The sequence below is a fragment of the Lucilia cuprina genome, chromosome 3 (genome assembly GCF_022045245.1).
Source record: "Lucilia cuprina isolate Lc7/37 chromosome 3, ASM2204524v1, whole genome shotgun sequence".
Taxonomy (NCBI): Eukaryota; Metazoa; Arthropoda; class Insecta; order Diptera; family Calliphoridae; genus Lucilia; species Lucilia cuprina.
Window position 1 is genome coordinate 43,574,875 of NC_060951.1, and position 23,983 is coordinate 43,598,857.

Consider the following 23,983-nt stretch of genomic DNA (forward strand, 5'->3'; position numbering starts at 1 on the left):
CTAGAACTGAACTAGAACTGAACTAGAACTGAACTAGAACTGAACTAGAACTGAACTAGAACTGAACTATAACTGAACTAGAACTGAACTAGAATTGAACTAGAACTGCACTAAAACTGAAATAGAACTGAACTAAAACTGAACAAACTTTTATTTATTGTGAATTCTTAACAACTGCATCGCCCTAATATTAAACACACACTTATTTAGAATAGATTATTAATTTAATATTGATTCTTAGAACGTTTGTTCACCTTATTTTTAGTATCTCTCTACTTTAAACAAAACGGCACTAAAATTAACTCAACGAATAAGTGTTAAATTTAGTTTTTGGATTTTGTTTTTTTTTTTAACTTTTTTCGAGAAATATTTAACCACAAGTTAGCAAACAATTAGCTAGACTTATAGGAAAAAACACTAAAATGTAATTTTCGGAGACACTTAGTACAAAAAATAGAAACCGAATTATAAAACAATGTAAGCATTGTTGTCAGAAACTAAATGTTTAGTATATAATCCACAATGTGACCCAACATTGACATTAGTTAACTCAAGTATTCCATTAGGAAAACATACTTGGAAACGAAATATAAATTTTATCAACTTTAAACCACAAAAGAAAAACCAACAACTTTAAAATGAAATTGTTCGTATGTGTTTTTGCTTTAGTAGCTGCATTGTCACCAGCTCAGGCTACCTTCGATAAATTGGGATTTTTAATTGGAGGCACAACTAGCGGTGCAGCTGGTTATGGCAGAAGTTTGAATACTGGCTATGGTGGTGGTTATGGATATGGTGGCGGTTATGGCGGTGGTTATGGATATGGTGGTGGTTATGGCGCGGGATATGGTGGCAACAATGTCAAAGTTATTAAGGTAACTGTAGTACCCGGCAGTGGTGGCTACTCTGGCGGTTATGCCGGCGGCTATGGTGGTGGTTATGCTAGCGGTTATGGTGCTGGTTATGCTGGCAGTTCTATTGCCTACCAACCTGCTGTATCAACTTCGGCAGTAGTTACTCCAGTTGTAACCGCTGTTTCCACTCCCGTTGTTACTTCAACTACTCCTTTGGTTACTCCTGCTTATACTGGTTCCTATGGCGGTAGTTTCGGCTCTTCATATGGCATTGGCGCTGGCTATGGTGCTGGTTATGGTGGTGGTTATGGTGCTGGCTATGGTGCTGGTTATGGTGCTAGTATTCCTGTTTCATATGGTGCCGGTGCTGGTTACGGTTATGGTGGTGGTTTCGGTTTGGGCTTTGGTCAACCTGCTGGTTTTTCCGATTGGTGTTAAATCTGTTATGAAAACGATTTCTGAATTGCATGAATCATGTTTTTTTTTTTTGTTATTTATTTTAAATACTCTTTCTTTGTTATGTTTTATTTCTCTCCAGTCAGTAATTTACGAATAAAGTGTTGAAATTTTTTAAAGTTTATTAATAAAATAAAGTGTTTGTTAAATGTTTGTGTGCATTTATAATTAAATCGCAACATCGAAAAGAAATAGTTGTATCAAAAACAAATTTTGAAAATATTTGATTTCATGTAAATAATCTTCTACGGAATTCAAACTTGGCTGATTCCCAATATGATTCAAATAAAAGGAAATTTGTTTTAATACTAATCGCAATGTCTTTCGACCAACAGACTATAGGATATTCAACAAGGAGTTATGATATTACAAGAGATCGGCCAGCTGTGGACTTAACTCTGCGGATGCATGGACTAATGTACTATATACATTCTATAGATGATTGTACGATCGCCTTCCTGTTGGAGTTATTTATAGGTAGTACTCTGCCCCATTGTGCTTATTACACGACGTTCTGTATCATATACACTATTTTTCCGCGCAGGGGACATTATTCCCCTGCGGGCTTCCCGTGCTACCAGTTTATATGGTTCTCTGGTTCGACGTAAAACTATTCCAAGGAAAGGCCTAGGTTGTTGCAATTGATCATCACCAGTTTGTAGTCGCGGCAGACTAGAGTTACTGGTAGTAACACCAAGATCAAAGAAGCATGCCCCGGGGGTATGTTCAATCAGCATTACAGACATACAGATTTTATAAAGAAACGGGGACCCTACTCCACTATAGTGGGAAGGATATTATACGTTTGTGCTGATAATTGTAACACCCAAAAATATTGGTACTAGACCAACCTTAAAGTCTCAGAATCACTTTCTTGATCGCAATTTTAAACATAATTCGATGAAATTTGTCACTTACACTTTATTTGGTTCCGGAACGAACACTATTGAAAATGGTTGAAAACGTTCCATTATTTAGCCATACAACCGTACCGAGATCGGGCCTTTGCGCTCATAATTACGTTAAATATTCTACTACGTCAACAAAAATCAGCAAGACTTAGTTTTAGAGAACTATATATGACACTACTGATTTGTATAATGATCGGGCCTTATTTGATAATATATCACTTGAAGCTCAAAATTCACTTATAATCACTAATAAAACGATTAAAATCAACATAAATAACTTTGAAGTAGACGTAAATTTCTTTATCGAGATTTATAAGGATAAGCCATTGTTTACCCCTACACCTCTCTTGTAGTAAATTACTTGTTTTGTCAACAAGAAATAAAAATATTTCGCAATAAGGTTAAAAAACAAATTAAATGCTTTAATTTTTAAAAACAATCCAAATTTTTAACATACTGACAGATGTAGATTATCAAAAGGTCAGCAATGCCCGACTATACATTAATACTTGTTTTTCTTTCACAAAATAACAGACCATTATTTATTTTAAAACTCCTAAAAATATGTTACACTTTTGAAATATTCTATCATCTACTGCCATCTAGTGTTAAGTAGTTTAACACACCTCACAGCTGTAAACACACACAAGCTCTTTAACACTACACACAGCTGATTGTCATTATTCTTCTTCTTTCCACCACTGCACGAGCAAGAACAAAATAGTGAGAAATCTTAAAAATTTTACTTTTTTATCAAAAATTTCAATTAAAACAAATAAATTATTTAATAATTTTTAGCGCAAAAATGTTTGTTCGTCAATCTTTACGAAAATTGCCACAGTTGGCCATACAACGTCATACAGGAACTGCGGCAGCATCGGTCGATATTAATGAAATACAAAATTCCCTTAGAGCCGCATTAGTGCCAACTGATTACCGCACCAATGAAACAAATACCGCAAAGCATTCAAATATTCATGAAGCCAAATTCTACACAATACCGGCGGAGGTAAAGAAACAATTGTTTGGCGGTGGTGGTTTGCCCAAAAAGTTTGAGGCACAAGTGAAAACTTTTACCGAAGCCTGTCTAATGGTTAGACAGCCGGCCATGGAAGTTATTAGCTATATAGAGAATACGGATTTCACAAAACCTGTCGTCCGCTATGTGCTTTATGGTGAGAATGGTGTGGGCAAATCTTTGACCATGGCTCATGTTATACACTATGGTCACCAAAATGGTTTTCTTTTGGTGCATGTACCGTGGGCTCCTAATTGGATGAAGAGACCCAAGGAAACTGCCAATGCTGCTCAGGAGGGTTTTATAGATTTGCCTTTTGATGCGGCCGCTTGGTTGTTGCATTTCAAAAATCAAAATGCCCCCTTATTGCAGTCGTTGGATTTGAAAACCTCCCAAGAATATGTATGGTCTAAACGTGAATCTACACCTGCCGGCAGTTCTCTATCAGAATTAATAGAACATGGCATTACACGCATAAAGTTTGCTTCGGAAACCATAGCTGCCCTTTTAAGCGAAATTAAACAGCATGCCAGCAATGGCAAATGTAAAGTAATGGTAGCTATTGATGGTTACAATGCCTTCTTCCATCCTGAAACACGTATATTTGGTGATAATAAACAAAGAATGAAACCCGAACAAATCACTCTAACACAACCCTTCCTCGATATCACCAACTACAATTGGACAAATGGTGTTTGTGTCTTATCGGTAGATAAAATAGCCATGACTGAAGGTTATATGGATTCCTATTTACCTCGCTATCTGTTGGGCCGTAAGGGTTTCGAACACTTAGATCCCTTTGTTCCCGTACACATTGAAGGGTACACCGATAAGGAATTCCATAGTTGTATACAATACTACTTGGATCGTCATTGGATTCAGAAGACCCCTGAGGGATTTGAGGATCAATTGAAATTTTTAAGTAATAAAAATCCCTACGAATTGATGTTGTTAACGAGATCATTGTAAGATTATGCGGTGAAATGTATGCAATAGTTATTTAAATTGTTAATAATGATAATATTAATTGATGTAGTGAATTATTAATGCTTGAATTTGTAAAAAGCATGAATTTTTATACTCAATAAAGTTTTAGCTATTTGATCGGAAACAACTCTGATTTTTAAAATATTAAAATTTTAAAAGAAAATTTAATTTTTAATTAAAAATCGATTTTTTAAGAATTTAAATCATTATACAGAATCGATAGAAACTTTAATTTTTAGTTAAAATTCGAGCTTTTATAAAAATTTTAATATTTTGCAAAATGGAAATTTCTCCAAAAAATCTAAAATTTCATTAAAAATTTTATTTTTATACAAAATTGAAATTTCGATAAAGTCTAAAATTTTATTAAACTTTTAAACTTTTATTAAATTTTTTATTTTCGTTAAAAAATTTGTGACCTACGGAAGGTTAGTTTTCTGATCGGATAAGGAGCGTTCAACAAGGTGATAGAGAACGAGATATATTTCTTTGGGCTGGATGTTTGTACATATGTACATAAATTCTAGGCCGAATAGGTTTTTTTGTTTAGTACAAATGAACATGTACAGAGTTACAGAAATAGGTAATTGGACTTACCTTTATTGAAAAATATTTTCCTATTTGTCTTCGTTATATTCATTTTTTTAGATATTTTCGTAACTAATTTATAAAAAAAAAAAACTGATTAACTTTGAATTTAAATATTTTTAATTTAAAAACTTATTTTTAACACAACATTTTTTTTAGATTAAAGGCCATGGTGTGGCATATGCCATCTTTTGTTTAAAATTTTAAACTTTTGTTATATCAGCAGCATTCATTAATTTTACTTGAAATCAAACTCAATTTACAACAAACTTTCATTTAAAAAGCTTTTCTTTTGTGGCCGGTGGTGCCATCTTTACTTAACTTTTAGCTATTTCCTTCATTTACTTTATACATTTTCTTCTTAGTATAAAACCTTAAACAAAAACAATTTAACACACACACACACATTCATTTTATTTCCATACACAATACGACGAATCCCACGAACTTACGAACGGCCACAACAAAAGAAAAACAACGACCGGCGTTTGCAATTTATTTCAATTCGACTTTAAACACTTTTTTCACTAATTTCTTAATTATTTTTTGCAAATATTTTTAGTGTCAGATATTAAGTAAATGTTTTTTAACATTTTTATGCAAAAATTACAACATTTCGTTAACTTTTAACAAAATTATTAATTAATTTCACGGAGCTCTTACACTTGTCAACCGAACCGTACTAAATCTGTGCATCAACTGCAAAAATTGCAATAATGAGAGCGAAACAATAGTAAGAGCAAATATGTACATACACATGTATGTATGTATGTATGTATGTATGTATGTATGTATGTATGTATGTATGTATGTATGTATGTATGTATGTATGTATGAAAGTTTATATAAAAGAGATAAAACTTATGTATATATGTATGTATGTTATTTCTGTGTGCAAAAAAACTTAATTTATATTAAAGGAGAAAATTGCATAATAGGACAATTAAACATTTTTCCAATAGGTTATTTTTATTAGAATTATTATGTATTATGTATATATGTACATTAGGGCGGCCCCGTTTGTATGGAGGAAAAATAAGGTGTTGATGTACCCGACTAAAATTAAAGTTTAATTGATTACAAGATAGCATATCTCAATATTTGGCGAGCTGGACCAAAGTACAAAAAGGAAATTTTTTGAGGTTTTAATGATTTTTTTCATATTTCTTCCAAAGGAAAGATATAAAATTTTGGTATCAAAGAGACGCTTTCAATGGCATTTCAGAAATTTTTGTGTAACAATGAAAGTAATCTAAATTTTCTAATTTTTCTTTTTTGTAATGGTTTTGCAAATAGTGATAATCTATATACCTATATGTATATAAAAGAGTAGCGTTACTGACTGACTGATTCATCATCGCACAGCCCAAACGGCTGAACCTAGAATCATGAAATTTAGACACTAGATGTGTTTTTGGTTATGTAGATCCACTAAGGGAGGATTTTTGGAAATTTGCACATTTACGGGCAAGAAGAGGAAAAAAACGGTTAAAATTGGTTTTCTTAAATATCTTACATAATATTAGTGATACAAAAAAATCGTACTTTTAAGGGGTAAAAATGTGTAACAAAGGGGATTTTGATACCTTTTTCAGCCCTTTATAACTTTTAAACTAAATAACATAATCAAAATTTTCTAAATATTTTGGATACATCTCTCAAAATTATGAGACACCTATTTCGTACTTTTTTAAAATTCAGTCCTTTTTGGGTGTAAAAGGGACAAAACTGTATTTATGGTACTTTTTGTAGCACATTAAGAAAACTTTTTCGGTTTATTAAATTATTCATATTAAATTACGGACTAACTCTGTAATATTTAAATTTTTGCTATTTCACTGGGTAAAAAAGTACCAAAAAGGGGAAGAACGGGAAATTTAATTTTATTCAAACTCATTGAGTTAACTTTTGTAAAATTTCAAAAAGTAGTTTATTTACTCACGCAAAATAAGCTTTTGGTATATTATTTTGGAATTCGAGTACTAAGGCCTCTATAGGACCAAATTCGAGTAAATTGTTTGGTACCTTTTTTAAAGCACAATTTTCAGGAATAAATGAATGCAGATTTGAATCCTTTGAGTTTTATGTGTGATATATATGTAGATTTAAATACGGAACATTTTGTAAACTTAATTCTCGAAAAGTATACTTCTAAGCGAAAAGGGGAAACATTGTAATCTTTTTATGTGTACTTTCCACTTAGGTAAACTTTATTCCACCATGATACTCTATGTATGTTCTTTAATATGAACTGAAAACACATGATTATTAAACATACACGGTCCTCTATGAATAAGATCCTTTTAGAGACAACTTTTTAGTACTTTTTATCTCATAAATTGTAAATTTTTAATTTTCTAAAATATTCAACCTAGGAACATTAATTTTAACATACATGGTCTTGACTGAATAATATTCTGGAAGTGGGAACTATTCGGTACTTTTCTATTATTCAAATGAATTCTATATAATGGTTAACCAGAACACACGGTCCTTATTAAATGAGAATTTATTGAAACAGATCTTTGTACTATTTCGTTTTTCCGATGGTACTTTTTGTACCATCTGACTTCCAAAACGCCAGTTGCTTCGTCAACGAACAGTAAGAAAGTTTCAAAACGCAGGGAAATTACAATCAGAGATGACAATTTTATACAAAATTGAATTTTTAACAAATATTATAAATTTAATTCAAAATTTAAATTTTCGTTAAAAATTTGAATCGTCATAAAAAAATTTAATTTCGATAGAAAATTTGTGGCTTTGGTAGGTAAGTTTTTTGGTTGTGAGTTCAATTCCTACCTAATTGAAATGAAAGGCAGAACAACGCCAATAGAAGATCAAGTGTATATATCATATTTCTTTATAAAAAATTTTCAAAGAAAGTTAAACCATAGACTTACCGTTATTTAACAACTTCTTCTTTTTTGTGATCGTTATATTAAATATCACTCTTTTATTTTTACTTTTTTAATTTATAAAACTTATTTAACACAATAGAAATACTTTCAGGTAAAAGGCCATAGTGTGGCAATGCCATATTTAATTATATTAAATTTTAAATATATATTTTCACAAATCGATTTTTCCAAAAAACACACTTTTTGAAATCAAATTTATTTTACAATTATCACAGCACTTTTATAATTTTATTTATTTAAGTAAAAAGGCCATAGACTAGACTATAGACTAGACTATAGACTAAACTATAGACTAAACTATAGACTAAACTATAGACTAAACTATAGACTAAACTATAGACTAGACTATAGACTAAACTTTAGACTAGATTATAGACTAAACTTTAGACTAGATTATAGACTAGACTGTAAACTATACTATAGACTAAACTTTAGAGTAGATTATAGACTAAACTATAGAAAATTTGTGGTTCTGGCTGTGGGTTTAATTACCACCTGATGGAAAAGGTGATCACATAGGGCCATTATAGAGGGTGTATTTGACATTTCTTTATAATAAATTATTTAAGAAAGTTAATTGAACTTACCATTATTAAACAGCTTCTCCTGTTTTTTTGTCTTTTTTGTATTGAGCTTTCAATGCTATTTTTATGTATAACTTGCAAAAACAAATTTCTTATTTTAATCATTTTTAAGCTATAGAACTTATATTACACAATAGATAAATACTTATATAAAAGGCCATGGTGTGGCAATGCCATCTTTAATTATGTTAAATTGTAAATATAAATTTTCAAAAATTGATTTATTCCACAAAAAATTTTTTCAAATCAAATTAATTTTTACAATTATTTCAACACTTTTGTAATTTATTAATTTTTTTTATTTATAAAAAGGCCATGGTGTGACAAATGCCATCTTTTATTTGATCTTATTTAAAATTTTAAACTTTTGCTATTTCTTAAACTTTAGAATTTACTAAAAAAACACTTTACAACAAACTTAATTATATAGACAAATTTTCATTTACAAGCTTTTTATATGTGGCTAATAGTGCCATCTTTACTTAACTTTTATTTATATCATTTATTTCTTTGCTTTTACTTCTTAACAAAAGCTTTAACAAAAACAATTTAACACACACATCCAGTAAATTTTCACACACAATACGACGAATCCCACGAACTAACGAACGGCCACAACAAAAGAAAAACAGCGACCGGCGTTTGCAATTTATTTCAATTCGACTTTAAACACTTTTTTCACTAATTTCTTAATTATTTTTTACAAATATTTTTAGTCTCATATGTTAAGTAAATGTTTCTTAACATTTTTATGCAAAAATTACAACATTTCGTTAACTTTTAACAAAATTATTTATTAATTTCACGGAGCTCTTACACTTGTCAACCGAACCGTACTAAATCTGCGCATCAAGTGAAATATTGCAAAAAGGAGAATAAAGCAACAATAGGAGCTAATATGTATGTACATATGTATGTAAGTTTATGAAGAGAACTAAATACGCACTTATGTATATACATATTTATGTAAATTATTTATATGTGCAGTTAACTTAATTTATATTAAAGGAGAAAAGGTACTTATTGTTGGAAATTGCATAATAGGAAAGATAAACATTTTTTCAATAGGTTTATTGGAAATTTTTAAGAAGATAGCCTTTTATATACATAACTTTTATATATTTGCATATATGTGCATATGTACATTCATAAAAGTATTTGTACATATATATTAATGTACATACTATATACCGTTTTTTTTTGGAATAGAATTATTTGCATTTACACAACAGGTGTGGACAATTTAAATTATAAACAAGTAATAGTGTTATATTTGAATATACCGAATCTTATCAAATCATATGTTGTAAATGGAGTGCTCCCTCATGAACATTCAATCTGTTAAAGTCTAGTCCATATAGTAGTATATAGGCGAAACTAATTGTCAAGGACCTAAGTCCCCTGTCAAAGACCTAACTGGTGAGAATGTATTAGTAGAAGCACAAAAATAAACACAGTTGTTCAAAAGGTAGTAAATAAAAAATGTATTTTTTGGACGTTATTCTTTGTGTGTTATTAATGAAATTTTATATATCAGTGAATGAAAATATTAGTTATTTATTTTTTGAAAAGATATTTTATTTCAAAACATATTATAAACACGTCTTTTTGTTATTTTTTATGTTGAATTAAAAACAGTACGTAAAATACTTTTTTTCATTTTCAATACTAAAATGTACAGCTTTTCATTTTTCAGTTTTAATTAAAATAAAATGTCAAAGAATAAAAAATATTTTTTTTTTCGTTTGTAAAATATAAATTATTTTCGGGGTTTTAAATAAATGAAAAGTGTTGAAAAATATAATAAGCATTAAGTATAAGTGATAAGAAAAACTAATAAGTGGTAATATCTTAGCAATTTTGCGAAGAAAATTTGATGTTTAGTGAGTGCGTTTAGTTCTCACAGGTTTGTTTTATTCTCACAGAGCTCGTCTGTGCGAAGAGAATAAATATTTTTCTTTGAAAACCCCTTCAGTTTCGCCTATATGTACTACTATATGGTCTAGTCTATAGTCTAATCTATAGTCTAGTAAATGGAGTGCTCCCTCATGAACTTTCAATCTGTTAAAGTCTAGTCTATAGTCTAATCTATAGTCTAATCTATAGTCTAGACTATAGTCTAGTCTATAGTCTAGTCTATAGCCTAGTCTATAGTCTAGTCTATAGTCTAGTCTATAGTCTAGTCTATAGTCTAGTCTATAGTCTAGTCTATAGTCTAGTCTATAGTCTAGTCTATAGTCTAGTCTATAGTCTAGTCTATAGTCTAGTCTATAGTCTAGTCTAAAGTCTAGACTATAGTCTAGTCTATAGTCTAGTCTATAGTCTAGTCTATAGTCTAGTCTATAGTCTAGTCTATAGTCTAGTCTATAGTCTAGTCTATAGTCTAGTCTATAGTCTAGTCCATAGTCTAGTCTATAGTCTAGTCTATAGTCTAGTCTATAGTCTAGTCTATAGTCTAGTCTATAGTCTAGTCTATAGTCTAGTCTATAGTCTTGTCTATAGTCTAGTCTATAGTCTAGTCTATAGTCTAGTCTATAGTCTAGTCTATAGTCTAGTCTATAGTCTAGTCTATAGTCTAGTCTATAGTCTAGTCTATAGTCTAGTCTATAGTCTAGTCTATAGTCTAGTCTATAGTCTAGTCTATAGTCTAGTCTATAGTCTAGTCTATAGTCTAGTCTATAGTCTAGTCTATAGTCTAGTCTATAGTCTAGTCTATAGTCTAGTCTATAGTCTAGTCTATAGTCTAGTTTATAGTCTAGTCTATAGTCTAGTCTATAGTCTAGTCTATAGTCTAGTCTATAGTCTAGTCTATAGTCTAGTCTATAGTCTAGTCTATAGTCTAGTCTATAGTCTAGTCTATAGTCTAGTCTATAGTCTAGTCTATAGTCTAGTCTATAGTCTAGTCTATAGTCTAGTCTATAGTCTGGTCTATAATCTAGTCTATAGTCTAGTCTATAGTCTAGTCTATAGTCTAGTCTATAGTCTAGTCTATAGTCCAGTCTATAGCCCAGTCTATAGTCTACCCTATAGTCTAGTCTATAGTCTAGTCTATAGTCTAGTCTATAGTCTAGTCTATAGTCTAGTCTATAGTCTAGTCTATAGTCTAGTCTATAGTCTAGTCTATAGTCTAGTCTATAGTCTAGTCTATAGTCTAGTCTATAGTCTAGTCTATAGTCTAGTCTATAGTCTAGTCTATAGTCTAGTCTATAGTCTAGTCTATAGTCTAGTCTATAGTCTAGTCTATAGTCCAGTCTATAGCCCAGTCTATAGTCTACCCTATAGTCTAGTCTATAGTCTAGTCTATAGTCTAGTCTATAGTCTAGTCTATAGTCTAGTCTATAGTCTAGTCTATAGTCTAGTCTATAGTCTAGTCTATAGTCTAGTCTATAGTCTAGTCTATAGTCTAGTCTATAGTCTAGTCTATAGTCTAGTCTATAGTCTAGTCTATAGTCTAGTCTATAATCTAGTCTATAGTCTAGTCTATAGTCTAGTCTATAGTCTAGTCTATAGTCTAGTCTATAGTCTAGTCTATAGTCTAGTCTATAGTCTAGTCTATAGTCTAGTCTATAGTCTAGTCTATAGTCTAGTCTATAGTCTAGTCTATAGTCTAGTCTATAGTCTAGTCTATAGTCTAGTCTATAGTCTAGTCTATAGTCTAGTCTATAGTCTAGTCTATAGTCTAGTCTATAGTCTAGTCTATAGTCTAGTCTATAGTCTAGTCTATAGTCCAGTCTATAGTCTAGTCTATAGTCTAGTCTATAGTCTAGTCTATAGTCTAGTCTATAGTCTAGTCTATAGTCTAGTCTATAGTCTAGTCTATAGTCTAGTCTATAGTCTAGTCTATAGTCTAGTCTATAGTCTAAGTCTATAGTCTAGTCTATAGTCTAGTCTATAGTCTAGTCTATAGTCTAGTCTATAGTCTAGTCTATAGTCTAGTCTATAGTCTAGTCTATAGTCTAGTCTATAGTCTAGTCTATAGTCTAGTCTATAGTCTAGTCTATAGTCTAGTCTATAGTCTAGTCTATAGTCTAGTCTAGTCTATAGTCTAGTCTATAGTCTAGTCTATAGTCTAGTCTATAGTCTAGTCTATAGTCTAGTCTATAGTCTAGTCTATAGTCTAGTCTATAGTCTAGTCTATAGTCTAGTCTATAGTCTAGTCTATAGTCTAGTCTATAGTCTAGTCTATAGTCCAGTCTATAGTCTAGTCTATAGTCTAGTCTATAGTCTAGTCTTTAGTCTAGTCTATAGTCTAGTCTATAGTCTAGTCTATAGTCTAGTCTATAGTCTAATTTATAGTCTAGTCTATAGTCTAGTCTATAGTCTAGTCTATAGTCTAGTCTATAGTCTAGTCTATAGTCTAGTCTATAGTCTAGTCTATAGTCTAGTCTATAGTCTAGTCTATAGTCTAGTCTATAGTCTAGTATATAGTCTAGTCTATAGTCTAGTCTATAGTCTAGTCTATAGTCTAGTCTATAGTCTAGTCTATAGTCTAGTCTATAGTCTAGTCTATAGTCTAGTCTATAGTCTAGTCTATAGTCTAGTCTATAGTCTAGTCTATAGTCTAGTCTATAGTCTAGTCTATAGTCTAGTCTATAGTCTAGTCTATAGTCTAGTCTATAGTCTAGTCTATAGTCTAGTCTATAGTCTAGTCTATAGTCTAGTCTATAGTCTAGTCTATAGTCTAGTCTATAGTCTAGTCTATAGTATAGTCAATAGTATAGTCAATAGTATAGTCAATAGTATAGTTTATATACTAATATGGTCCTACAGTAGTCTTATTGTTATCAGATGGTTCTTTTGCATATTTTAAATTGGCAATACTTTTTGTATCAATGCAAATAATTCTACTCCAAACAACGGTACATACATATTAAATATGTACAAGTATATGCATGTACATATGTATGTGCAAATATACTATGTATTTACTTATTTCCAATAAACCTATTGGAAATATATTTAATTGTCCCGTTATGTACCTTTTTTCCTTTAATATAAATTAAGTTAACTGCACATAGAAATAATATATGTACATACATACATAAATATGTATTTATTATTAACTCTCTAACATAAACTTACATACGTACATATTTGCTCTTACTATTGCTTGCATTGCTTCGCTCTCATTATTGCAATTTTTCAGTTGATGCGCAGATTTAGTACGGTTCGGTTTACAAGTGTAAGAGCTCCGTGATATTAATAAATAATAAATTTTAAAGTGAATAAAATGTTTAAATTTTTGCATAAAAATGTTAAGAAACATTTACTTAACATATGAGACTAAAAATATTTGCAAAAAATAATTAAGAAATTAGTGAAAAAAGTGTTTAAAGTCGAATTGAAATAAATTGCAAACGCCGGTCGCTGTTTTTCTTTTGTTGTGGCCGTTCGTTAGTTCGTGGGATTCGTCGTATTGTGTGTGAAAATTGACTACTGAATGTGTGTGTTAAATTGTTTTTGTTAAAGCTTTTGTTAAGAAGTAAAGACAAAGAAATAAATGAAGGATATAACTAAAAGTTAAGTAAAGATGGCACTACTAGCCACAAATAAAAAAGCTTTTAAGTAAAAATTGGTAATTATTAAGAAAAGTGTTTGTGGTGTTGTAGGCTTTAAAATTTAGAGGAAGTTTAATACATAATATAAAGTTGAATTAAAGATGGCATTTGTCACACTATGGCCTGTTTTAAAAGAAAATTCTATGCGAAAGTAATTAAATTAAAATTTAATATAAAAATAAATCAGTTTTTTTAATTTTTTTTTTTTCCAAATTTGTGAAGAAAAATATTGAAGACAAAGAGTTATTTGTAAAAAAGTGGTAAGTCCAATTATTTTATTTACATATTTAAATGTATAATAGGCAATATCCAGAATTATTAGATTTACTTAAAGGTTTCCTTTGAAATGTTTATTATTCATTAAAATATTTTGTATTTATGAAAATTAAAATATTGTTTCGAAATTTTGTTCAAAAGATAATAATTAATATTATAATCTACCATTTTATTGTTTTATATACTTGTTTTGAAAGATTTCTGTGTCATGTAAAAAGCTTGAAAAACGCATTTTTTCAATTTTATTCAAACTTCAATGGTTCCATTTAATACTTGTCTAGCCGATTCCTGACCATTACAAGTAATTATAATTAAAGTAGTTTTTTTCTCAAGTAGATTTAATGAAATTTCCACTGTACACATTTCGATGAAAACATTACCACCTGGCAACAACATAAGCGTATCAAAACTATAATCGATTTGTGGTATATAATAATAAGCAGCTTCGACACCTATAAGACTTTCAACGAAGAAAAGAACAATAATAGTTTATTTTTATCATTAACAAGATATGACTTTAAGAAAATGTACTAAATAAAAACAAAACATACGTTAAATAAGGTCCATTTCTGCGGCGCAACTGATACAAAACATTATTAAGTAAGTCTACAGCTTCTGAATATCTGTCACCATTTAACTGGTAAAGAATTTAAGTTAAATTAAAATTCAATAAATGTAGGTAAATTTAAGATTTTCTCAACCTTGTGTTAACTTACCTTTTCGTCCCTGACTTCCAATACAATTGCGGCAAGAAAAATACAAATGATTATTTTATACATTTCTACTGCATATCAGTTAAATACTAAAATATTATAATTTTAGTCTTTTACTGATATTACAATTTTATTTACTTTCTGTTTATTAAGCGTTTATAAACAATTTAGCTAATATAATTAATTTTTAACATTACAAATTACTTTACATTCCAGGAAATTTTTCGGAATAAAAAGTATGTTTTGAAATGTTTCATTTGCAAACACAACCTTTATATCCGTCTTGTCTTGTTGCCATTAGTTTTGGAATCCATGTACTAAAGTAGTTCTTAAGAGTTTTTGAGAAATAAGATTTTTGTCACTACAGAGAAAACCTATGAAAGAAGACTTTTGGTACGTTTTTCTTCTTTAAAAGGTACTTTTTAATTTTTTATATAATACTGAAGATTGAAAGTGAAATTAAACATAAAGAGCCCAGATTTAGTGAGAATATATATAAGAGGAAATTTTTGGGTACTTTTTCTTTCTTCAAAAGGTACTTTTTGATTTAATATTAAGCCTAGAAACATGAAATTATGCAAAGTGGACTTTTTGATACTTTTTCGTTCTTCAAAAGGTACTTTTTGAATTTTCTATAATATTGAACCTAGAAACATGAAATTAAGCATGTTGAGCGGGCTCTAAGTTCCCGCCCGTTCTTTAAAAGTACTTATTTTTTCATGGACCAGCACTATGAGGATGACTCCTACTCGTGCAGTGCATTGTGCTTGAACTAGGAAAATAGGTTGAGGGAGGGATAAAAGAGGGAGTAGTATTTGTGAACTTTTGATTTAAACCTTTTCACATTGAAAATGGCGGGGAATTCTTCTGCATGAAATTTGTTCCACATACGCACAGTGCGGCTGAAGAATGAATTTTCCCTGTAATGTGTTGTGCGGTCCACTGGCCAAAAAGGTACTTTTTTGAATTTCCTATAATACTTTATCAAATGATACTTTCTAATATTAAGCCTTTTTCTTTCCTTAAAAGGTACTTTTTGAATTTTTTTATAATATTGAATCTGGAAACATAAAATTAGCCATGTAAAGCGGGCTCTTAGTAAAAACCTATAAAAATGGTCTTTATGGTACATTTTCGTTTTTCAACAGGTACTTTTTGAGTTTTCTAAATTATTGAACCTAGACTTATGAAATTAAGCATGTAGAGCTAGAACTAAGTGAGAACATATAAAATTTGATGACATTTTGGTACTTTTCCCTTCCTCAAATAGTACCTTTTGAATATTTTAAAATATTAAAACAAGAAACATAAAATTAAATATTTTATGTTTACAGGGAAAAGGAAATATACACGACTGGTACCAAATTAAAACCAAAATGTTAATAATTTTTCAATAACATCCGTTATCAAAATATATACATAAGTACAACACTCGTTGCCGACAAATTTTAAATTTTATACACATCCGTTGTCTAAATATTAAACGTGTGCAAGCTTACTATTGACAATGGAGTGTTTGTCGTACGTATACGTAGGTATATATTATAAACACTTTGGTGTCAATTTGGTACCAGGCGTGTACATTTATTTTTCCCTCTGTGTAAGTAAATACAAATCTGTATTAAAGGATTTTTAAATACTTTTTCATTCTATGACTGAATCTTTTTGTTTTTTATCAAAACTGATACGAATAAGTTTTATTATCTCAATATTTTGCATTTATGTTACGGTATAATATCTATATTAAAATCATTATCGATTATCTCAGCTACTGTCCTCTCACCTTCGCACTTTATAACTGCCACAGCATCATTTACACCAGTACTATATGTTACCGTTATCGTACATCTCTTGTGTGCAATTTTATACTCCGAAAAAGTAGCTTTATAAGAATAAACTTCATCAGGTATGAATTTAGAAGCAGACTTTACCTCGCGCGCTCTGGAAAAAATAATTTAAATATGTGGTTTTTGTGAATTCAACATTTCTTCGAATTTGATATAATTTTGTCTTTAAAACTAATGAACTAAGTGATTATAAATAAAATTGTATATGCTTAAATTAAGTCGGTCTTGGCAGACCTTTTTTAGTATTTGAGTGTCGCAACTCTAGGTTTTCTTATTTAAAATTTGTATCGATCAAATTGAACCTTATAGGCAGCATTGTTGGGTATTACAACTTCGACATAAACTTACGTATAAAAATTCCCTGTTGTATCATTAAACTTAATCAAGGCTGCATTTAAAAGTTTTACAGCTTTATCAAATTCAATGCCAGATAACTAAAATTATAGAAAATTACTAAGTTAATAATTTGTAAAGGAAATCATTAAACTTTTTAACTTTTTCTGTGTTGCCCTTTAATAAAAACGCCACAAAGAATAAAGAAACAATAATTTTAAACATTTCCGATACATGTGTATGTTTGTGAATTAATGTACATTTAGGTGTAGTATTAAAAATTTTTTATATAAATTTATTTGTTGTGCCATTAAATGTTAATTTAACCAATAAATTGTAATTTGAAATAACAAATTTGTATACCCCATACCACTGTAAGGGGTAGGATATTATGCGCTTAGAACAATGTTTGTAACTCACGAAATTGTATAATAGAATAGCAATAGATTCATAAACACTTCCAGATTCGATTCGATATCCAAACATTTGGTCGACTTTTCGACTATAGTTTAGCCCCCATTAAAACCCAAAACTATGTTAATACTCAACAGAAATTTTTTATTTCAAAAAATCAGTACTTGTGACTGCTGTAAGGTATTATACGGTCTGCCATGACCGGCTATACGATTATAGTAATATTGCAAACCAGAGACCGATATGTTTAAGCTGCACTGAATTTGAATCTGGCCTCATAATTTGACCGGTATCAGAGATACAAGTCGAAGCAAAAAGATCGGTGGCACAACCATTTTAGGTCTGCGGCGGCATATTATAGAAAATATCTGCGGCTGCTAAATTATCGGCTCCATTTAACTTTTTCTTCAGGAATTGACCTTATAAGCGTTTATGAAATTGAAAAATCTCTGTTTTATAGAAACCTGTCTCTATATAAGTTTTTTTTCGGCTTGTATCTCTGACCGGTATATAAGGTTTTCGAGAAAACTTAGTCCAGCATCAAAATTTTACATTTCTAAATCTTAATATTACTCCATTTTCCTTGATTTTTGTAATATCTTAGCTCTCAAACTAAATTATACTTTTCTTAAGATTTAAGCCACGTTATATCTGATTTAAAAATTCACCATTTTTACGATCGCTATACCTTAGCCCATTATTTACATAAAAAGAACATAATCAAAACTTTACAGCAGCCTTTATTTATAACATTTTTCACCCTAATATTAATATAATTATTTTCAAAATAAAACTATGTTCATATAAGTCATTACGGAACAATTTCTACATTCACCTGATTTACGATTGTTTTATTAACTGCCGTTTCGCTGCCACATTGTACACTTACCAAAGCGTTATAAACACCATAACTATATGTTACCGTTATTGTGCAATTCTTGCGATCATTTCTATAGTCGGAAGCAGTAATTTCATAAGAATACACTTCATTAGGTATGAATTTAAAAGCAGCGTCTACTTCGCGTGCTCTGTCAACAAAAATTTTACATTAAAATAGTTATAGGTATTTTAGACTTGGTCTACCCTAATCCAATTCCGACTAATAATACAAACTTACGTATACCAATCTCCTGTTGCATCTTTAAGCTTAGTCAGACCACCATTTAAAATTTTTACAGCATCATCGAATTCAGTGCCAGATAACTAAAATTATAGAAAATAAATTAATAATTTAAATAAAATATAAAATCATTAATTGTTTTTAACTTTTTTTGAATTGCCTCTTAACAAAAAAGCCACAAAGAAAACACAAACGATATTTTTAAACATTTCTGAGATATGAATGTAAAAAAAAAATTTTCGAAAACAGACAGTAGAAATGCATTTTAATTTAAAAGTTTACATGTATATTTTTGTTGTACCATTTAATGTTAATTATATGAAGAAATTGAATTAGAAACACCAAACTTCTATACCCTACACTACTATAGTGGGGACACTGTTTCCAAAATTGTTGTACCCTACACCAATTAAGTCGGGTGGGTATACTGGATTTGTGTGGATGTTTGTTTTAAAGCTAATGATCTTTCAACATATTTTAATAGATTGGTAGACAGATGGATGGATACATAGATAGATAGATAGATACTTAGATAGATATATATAGATAGATAGATAGATAGATAGATAGATAGATAGATAGATAGATAGATAGATAGATAGATAGATAGATAGATAGATAGATAGATAGATACATACATACATACATACATACATACATACATACATACATACATACATACATACATACATACATACATACATACATACATACATACATACATACACACATACATACATACATACATACATACATACATACATACATACATACATACATACATACATACATACATACATACATACATACATACATACATACATACATACATACATACATACACACAAACATACATAGATAGATAGATAGATAGATAGATAGATAGATAGATAGATAGATAGATAGATAGATAGATAGATAGATAGATAGATAGATAGATAGATAGATAGATAGATAGATAGATAGATAGATAGATAGATAGATAGATAGATAGATAGATAGATAGATAGATAGATAGATAGATAGATAGATAGATAGATAGATAGATAGATAGATAGATAGATAGATAGATAGATAGATAGATAGATAGATAGATAGATAGATAGATAGATAGATAGATAGATAGATAGATAGATAGATAGATAGATAGATAGATAGATAGATAGATAGATAGATAGATAGATAGATAGATAGATAGATAGATAGATAGATAGATAGATAGATAGATAGATAGATAGATAGATAGATAGATAGATAGATAGATAGATAGATAGATAGATAGATAGATAGATAGATAGATAGATAGATAGATAGATAGATAGATAGATAGATAGATAGATAGATAGATAGATAGATAGATAGATAGATAGATAGATAGATAGATAGATAGATAGATAGATAGATAGATAGATAGATAGATAGATAGATAGATAGATAGATAGATAGATAGATAGATAGATAGATAGATATTAGATAGATAGATAGATAGATAGATAGATAGATAGATAGATAGATATAGATAGATAGATAGATAGATAGATAGATAGATAGATAGATAGATAGATAGATAGATAGATAGATAGATAGATAGATAGATAGATAGATAGATAGATAGATAGATAGATAGATAGATAGATAGATAGATAGATAGATAGATAGATAGATAGATAGATAGATAGATAGATAGATAGATAGATAGATAGATAGATAGATAGATAGATAGATAGATAGATAGATAGAGATAGATAGATAGATAGATAGATAGATAGATAGATAGATAGATAGATAGATAGATAGATAGATAGATAGATAGATAGATAGATAGATAGATAGATAGATAGATAGATAGATAGATAGATAGATAGATAGATAGATCATTATCTCCTCATAGAGTTTCTAGCAACTATTTCCATATCATAAACTAATTCTTCTAAAGGCGCTCTACAAGATTGAGGAAAGCTTTCTGGAAATGTTTGTTAATACATTTTAAAGAACCGATGCGAAAATGTTTATTTAATAAAAAACATTTCAATCAGTCGACAGTCAACACTTCTTTATTTTTCTTTTTACACAACAAATTCTTCTAACTACATACAAACAGTAATTTACAACATACATGTATAATGATCAGATTTTTGACATTGTAAATAACTTGAGTTTTGTTCAGAAATTTCATTCGAAATGGATTTGTATGCTCCAGCTATACCTTGTAATCTGTAAAAAGAGTCAAAATATGTTAATTTGGTAAATTAATTTATTCGACAACACAAACTTACTTGTAAACATCACCTCCTTGATCATTTATCATATTCAAAGCTTTATTTAAGATTTTAATAGCATCTTCTAATTCTTCGCCAGATAACTATAATAATAATATTATTATTAATAAATTTCAAAAGAAATTGTTATAATTTCTTACTTTCTTTGCATTTCCCTTTAATAAAAATAACACAAAGAAAATAGAAACAATAATTTTAAACATATTATAAGTATATTATTTTTTTTTTTTAATTTTTGTGAAAATATGCGGTTAAATCAACTTTAGTTAACGTTTTTATATCAAGTTTTTGGTTTGACCATTAAATCGCAATTCAACAAAGTAATTTTAATTAGAAACAGTCAATTTTATATTAATATTAAACTGAAAATGTTATCGAGGTATGTTTTAAATATTATTTTTTTTAAATTTATAGTTAATTTATAATTTTGTACTGATTTTTTACAAAAATATCGGCCCCAATGTTTTAACAATCCTTTTATGTAAATTTGAACTTAATTTACACTTAACTTATTCTTCTCTGTATTAATTTTACAAGTCACATACACATACATATGTACATTTGAAACTAAAAATTTCTCTTACATTAAGCTTTGATTTCTCTTAATATTTCGTGTATTGCTTTGCTCTCATTGTTGCAATTTTTCAGTTGATGCGCAGATTTAGTACGGTTCGGTTGACAAGTGTAAGTGCTCCTTAAAATTATAAATAATTTTGTTAAAAGTTAACGAAATGTTGTAATTTTTGCATAAACATATTAAGAAACATTTACTTAACATATGAGACTAAAAATAGTTGTAAAAAATAATTAAGAAATTAGTGAAAAAAGTGATTAAAGTCCAGTGAAAACGCCGGTCGTTGTTTTTCTTTTGTGTGGCCATTCGTTAGTTCGTGGGATTCGTCGTATTGTGTGTGGAAATAAAATGAATGTGTGTGCGTGTGTTAAATTGTTTTTGTTTGAGGTTTTGCTAACAAAATGAATAAGAAGAGATAAATGAAGGAAATAGCTAAAAGTTAAGTAAAGATGGCACCACCAGTCACAATTTCAGAGCTTTTAAATGAAAACTAGGAAATATAAAAGTATTTGTGTTAGAGGAAGTTTTATTTGTAGTAAAGTTTATAAAAGTTTAAAATTCTAAAGGAAATTAAAAAAATAAAAGGATGGCATTTGTCACATCATGGCCTTTTTTATAAAAATAAGTTAAATAATAATCATAGAGTGGAAATAATTGAAAAAAAAAATAATTTGATGAAAAATGTGATAATATGTAACTAGTAAAATTTTAAATAAATTAATTATTTAAATTATTAGAAAGAAAAGTTGTGTGTAAAGTTAAATTAAGAAAATATAAATGTAAAAGTTTGCTTCTGGATAAAAATCATATCAAGGTAAGACCAAAACATACCCAGCAAAAAAAAAAGAACTTCCAAAGAAGCTAGAAAGAAGTATAATTTATTTCATGGAAGTACTGAAAAAGAACTGAAGAAGTGAAGATTTTAACACAGGCTTGTCATAGGAGGGATGTTCCTTTTTTTATTTGATTCCAAATTCACTAAATCTGAAGTCATTCTTAGAAAGTAAATTTGATGTTCTTTTTTTGGAAGTTATTAGGAAGTGAAATTGTTGTATTATGTAATTTGACTTAAATGACATCAACACAATTATTATCAACTTCAAAATAAAAAGGGGTTTAATTCAAAAAAATTTCAGTACAAAAATATATACATATCTTCAATTGTAAATAAAATTGTATTTATCTTTGGAAGTCAATAAACACCACTTCTACAGAAGGTAAACAAATTCACTTATTACTACTTTTGAAGTGGTGATAAATGTTATTCTTTGGAAGTACTTCGTTTTATTTTTGCTTGTTTTACAACAAAATTAAACATTTTTTTTTAATAGTTTTCGATAAAATTTCCATTTTATAGAAAATAGTTGTGTTGACAACATTTCTTTTACAATACAATATTTTCGTTAATGTTCTTTTTATAGAAAATTGTTGAAATTTTCTGTTTAAATGAAAATTTTTAATAAAATTTTTTAATACAAAATAAACAATAAATTTTCATTTTAAAGAAAATGTTTGATATAGTTTTCTGTTTTATACAAACAATTTTGATAAAATTTTGTTTTTTAAACAAAATTTTCTATTTTATGAAAAATATTTTTATAGAAAATTTTTGATAAATTAGAAAATAATCTTTATAAATATCTTTTTTATACAAAATTTTCTATTTTCTCTTTATAGAAAATTTTCGATAATTTTTTTTTCTTTTATAAGAAGTTTTTAGAGAAATGTTTTCTTTTCAATAAATTTTTATATCCTACACCACTTTAGTGGGGAGGGTATATTGGGTTTGTGCTGATGTTTGTAAAGCACAAGAATATTGCTTCTAAATTATACCAATCGCCTCAGAATCATTTTCTGAGTCGATTTAGCTATGTCCGTCCGTCCATGTAAACCTTGTAATCAAACTACAGGTCACAATTTTGAAGATAATTCAATGTAATTTGGTACATGATCTTCTATTGTCCCAGGGACGAATCCTATTGAAAATAGATCAGTACATTATTTCACCTAGATCAGTACATTATTTCACCTAGCCCCCTTACAAAAGAACCCCCGAATAGGACTTGTAAATCTTGTAATCAAACTACAGATCGCAATTTTGGCGGAAATCTGGCACAGGATCTTTTATAGTGCCTAGATGAATCCTATTGAAAATGGTTAACATCGGTCCATTATTTCACCTAGACCCCATACAATTGAACCCCCGAATAGGACTTGTAATAAAACTACAGCTCGCAATTTTGAAGATAATTCAATGAAATTTGGCGCAGGATCTTTTATAGTACCTTAGAGGAATCTTATCGAAAATAGTTAACATCGGTCCATTATTACACCTGGGCCCCATACAACTGAACCCGCCAAATAGGGCTTTTAAATTTATACTTATATTTAATATACAATTTTCTACAAAACTTTCTTTATACCCTACACTACTATAGTGGGGATTTTCGTAAGGATCGGCCTATATTTGACCCTAGCCCCCATACAAACCCCCCATCAAAAAATGACTTAAACGTCTAAAATTGACTTGTAACCATTTGTATCGCAATA

At 29.2% G+C, this 23,983-nt stretch overlaps 6 protein-coding genes across 6 annotated transcripts in view; 3 read left to right on the forward strand and 3 right to left on the reverse strand.

Moving 5' to 3' along the window:
* Positions 1-7,774, reverse strand: part of LOC111680147 (anoctamin-2) — a 181,412-nt gene extending 173,638 nt beyond the window's left edge. The window contains exon 1 of the mRNA XM_046946197.1: positions 7,718-7,774. The gene's annotated coding sequence lies outside the window, so the exon portion shown is untranslated. The remainder of the gene's footprint in view (positions 1-7,717) is intronic.
* Positions 571-1,443, forward strand: LOC111680118 (keratin-associated protein 21-1). Its single transcript, XM_023441740.2, has one exon. It carries the CDS (start codon positions 639-641, stop codon positions 1,290-1,292), a length of 654 nt encoding a protein of 217 aa, XP_023297508.2. The 5' UTR covers positions 571-638; the 3' UTR covers positions 1,293-1,443.
* Positions 2,838-4,270, forward strand: LOC111680124 (28S ribosomal protein S29, mitochondrial). The gene is made up of 2 exons (XM_023441745.2): positions 2,838-2,944; positions 3,020-4,270. Exon 2 carries the CDS (start codon positions 3,027-3,029, stop codon positions 4,206-4,208), a length of 1,182 nt encoding a protein of 393 aa, XP_023297513.2. The 5' UTR covers positions 2,838-2,944; positions 3,020-3,026; the 3' UTR covers positions 4,209-4,270.
* Positions 7,775-14,360: 6,586 nt separating the features above from the next.
* On the reverse strand, positions 14,361-14,954 carry LOC111680150. Its single transcript, XM_023441775.2, has 3 exons — positions 14,870-14,954; positions 14,705-14,790; positions 14,361-14,613 (listed from the first exon to the last, which is right to left on the reverse strand). Exons 1-3 carry the CDS (start codon positions 14,930-14,932, stop codon positions 14,400-14,402), a joined length of 363 nt encoding a protein of 120 aa, XP_023297543.1. The 5' UTR covers positions 14,933-14,954; the 3' UTR covers positions 14,361-14,399.
* A 3,235-nt stretch (positions 14,955-18,189) lies between these two features.
* LOC111680148 lies at positions 18,190-18,807 on the reverse strand. Its single transcript, XM_023441773.2, has 3 exons — positions 18,727-18,807; positions 18,578-18,663; positions 18,190-18,488 (listed from the first exon to the last, which is right to left on the reverse strand). The coding sequence occupies exons 1-3, from the start codon at positions 18,787-18,789 to the stop codon at positions 18,272-18,274; spliced, it is 366 nt and encodes a 121-aa protein (XP_023297541.2). The 5' UTR covers positions 18,790-18,807; the 3' UTR covers positions 18,190-18,271.
* A 2,974-nt stretch (positions 18,808-21,781) lies between these two features.
* Positions 21,782-23,983, forward strand: part of LOC124419002 (phosphatidylinositol-3-phosphatase SAC1-like) — a 3,895-nt gene continuing 1,693 nt past the window's right edge. Inside the window, exon 1 of the mRNA XM_046947090.1 lies at positions 21,782-21,787. Coding sequence (XP_046803046.1) covers positions 21,782-21,787 — 6 coding nt within the window. The remainder of the gene's footprint in view (positions 21,788-23,983) is intronic.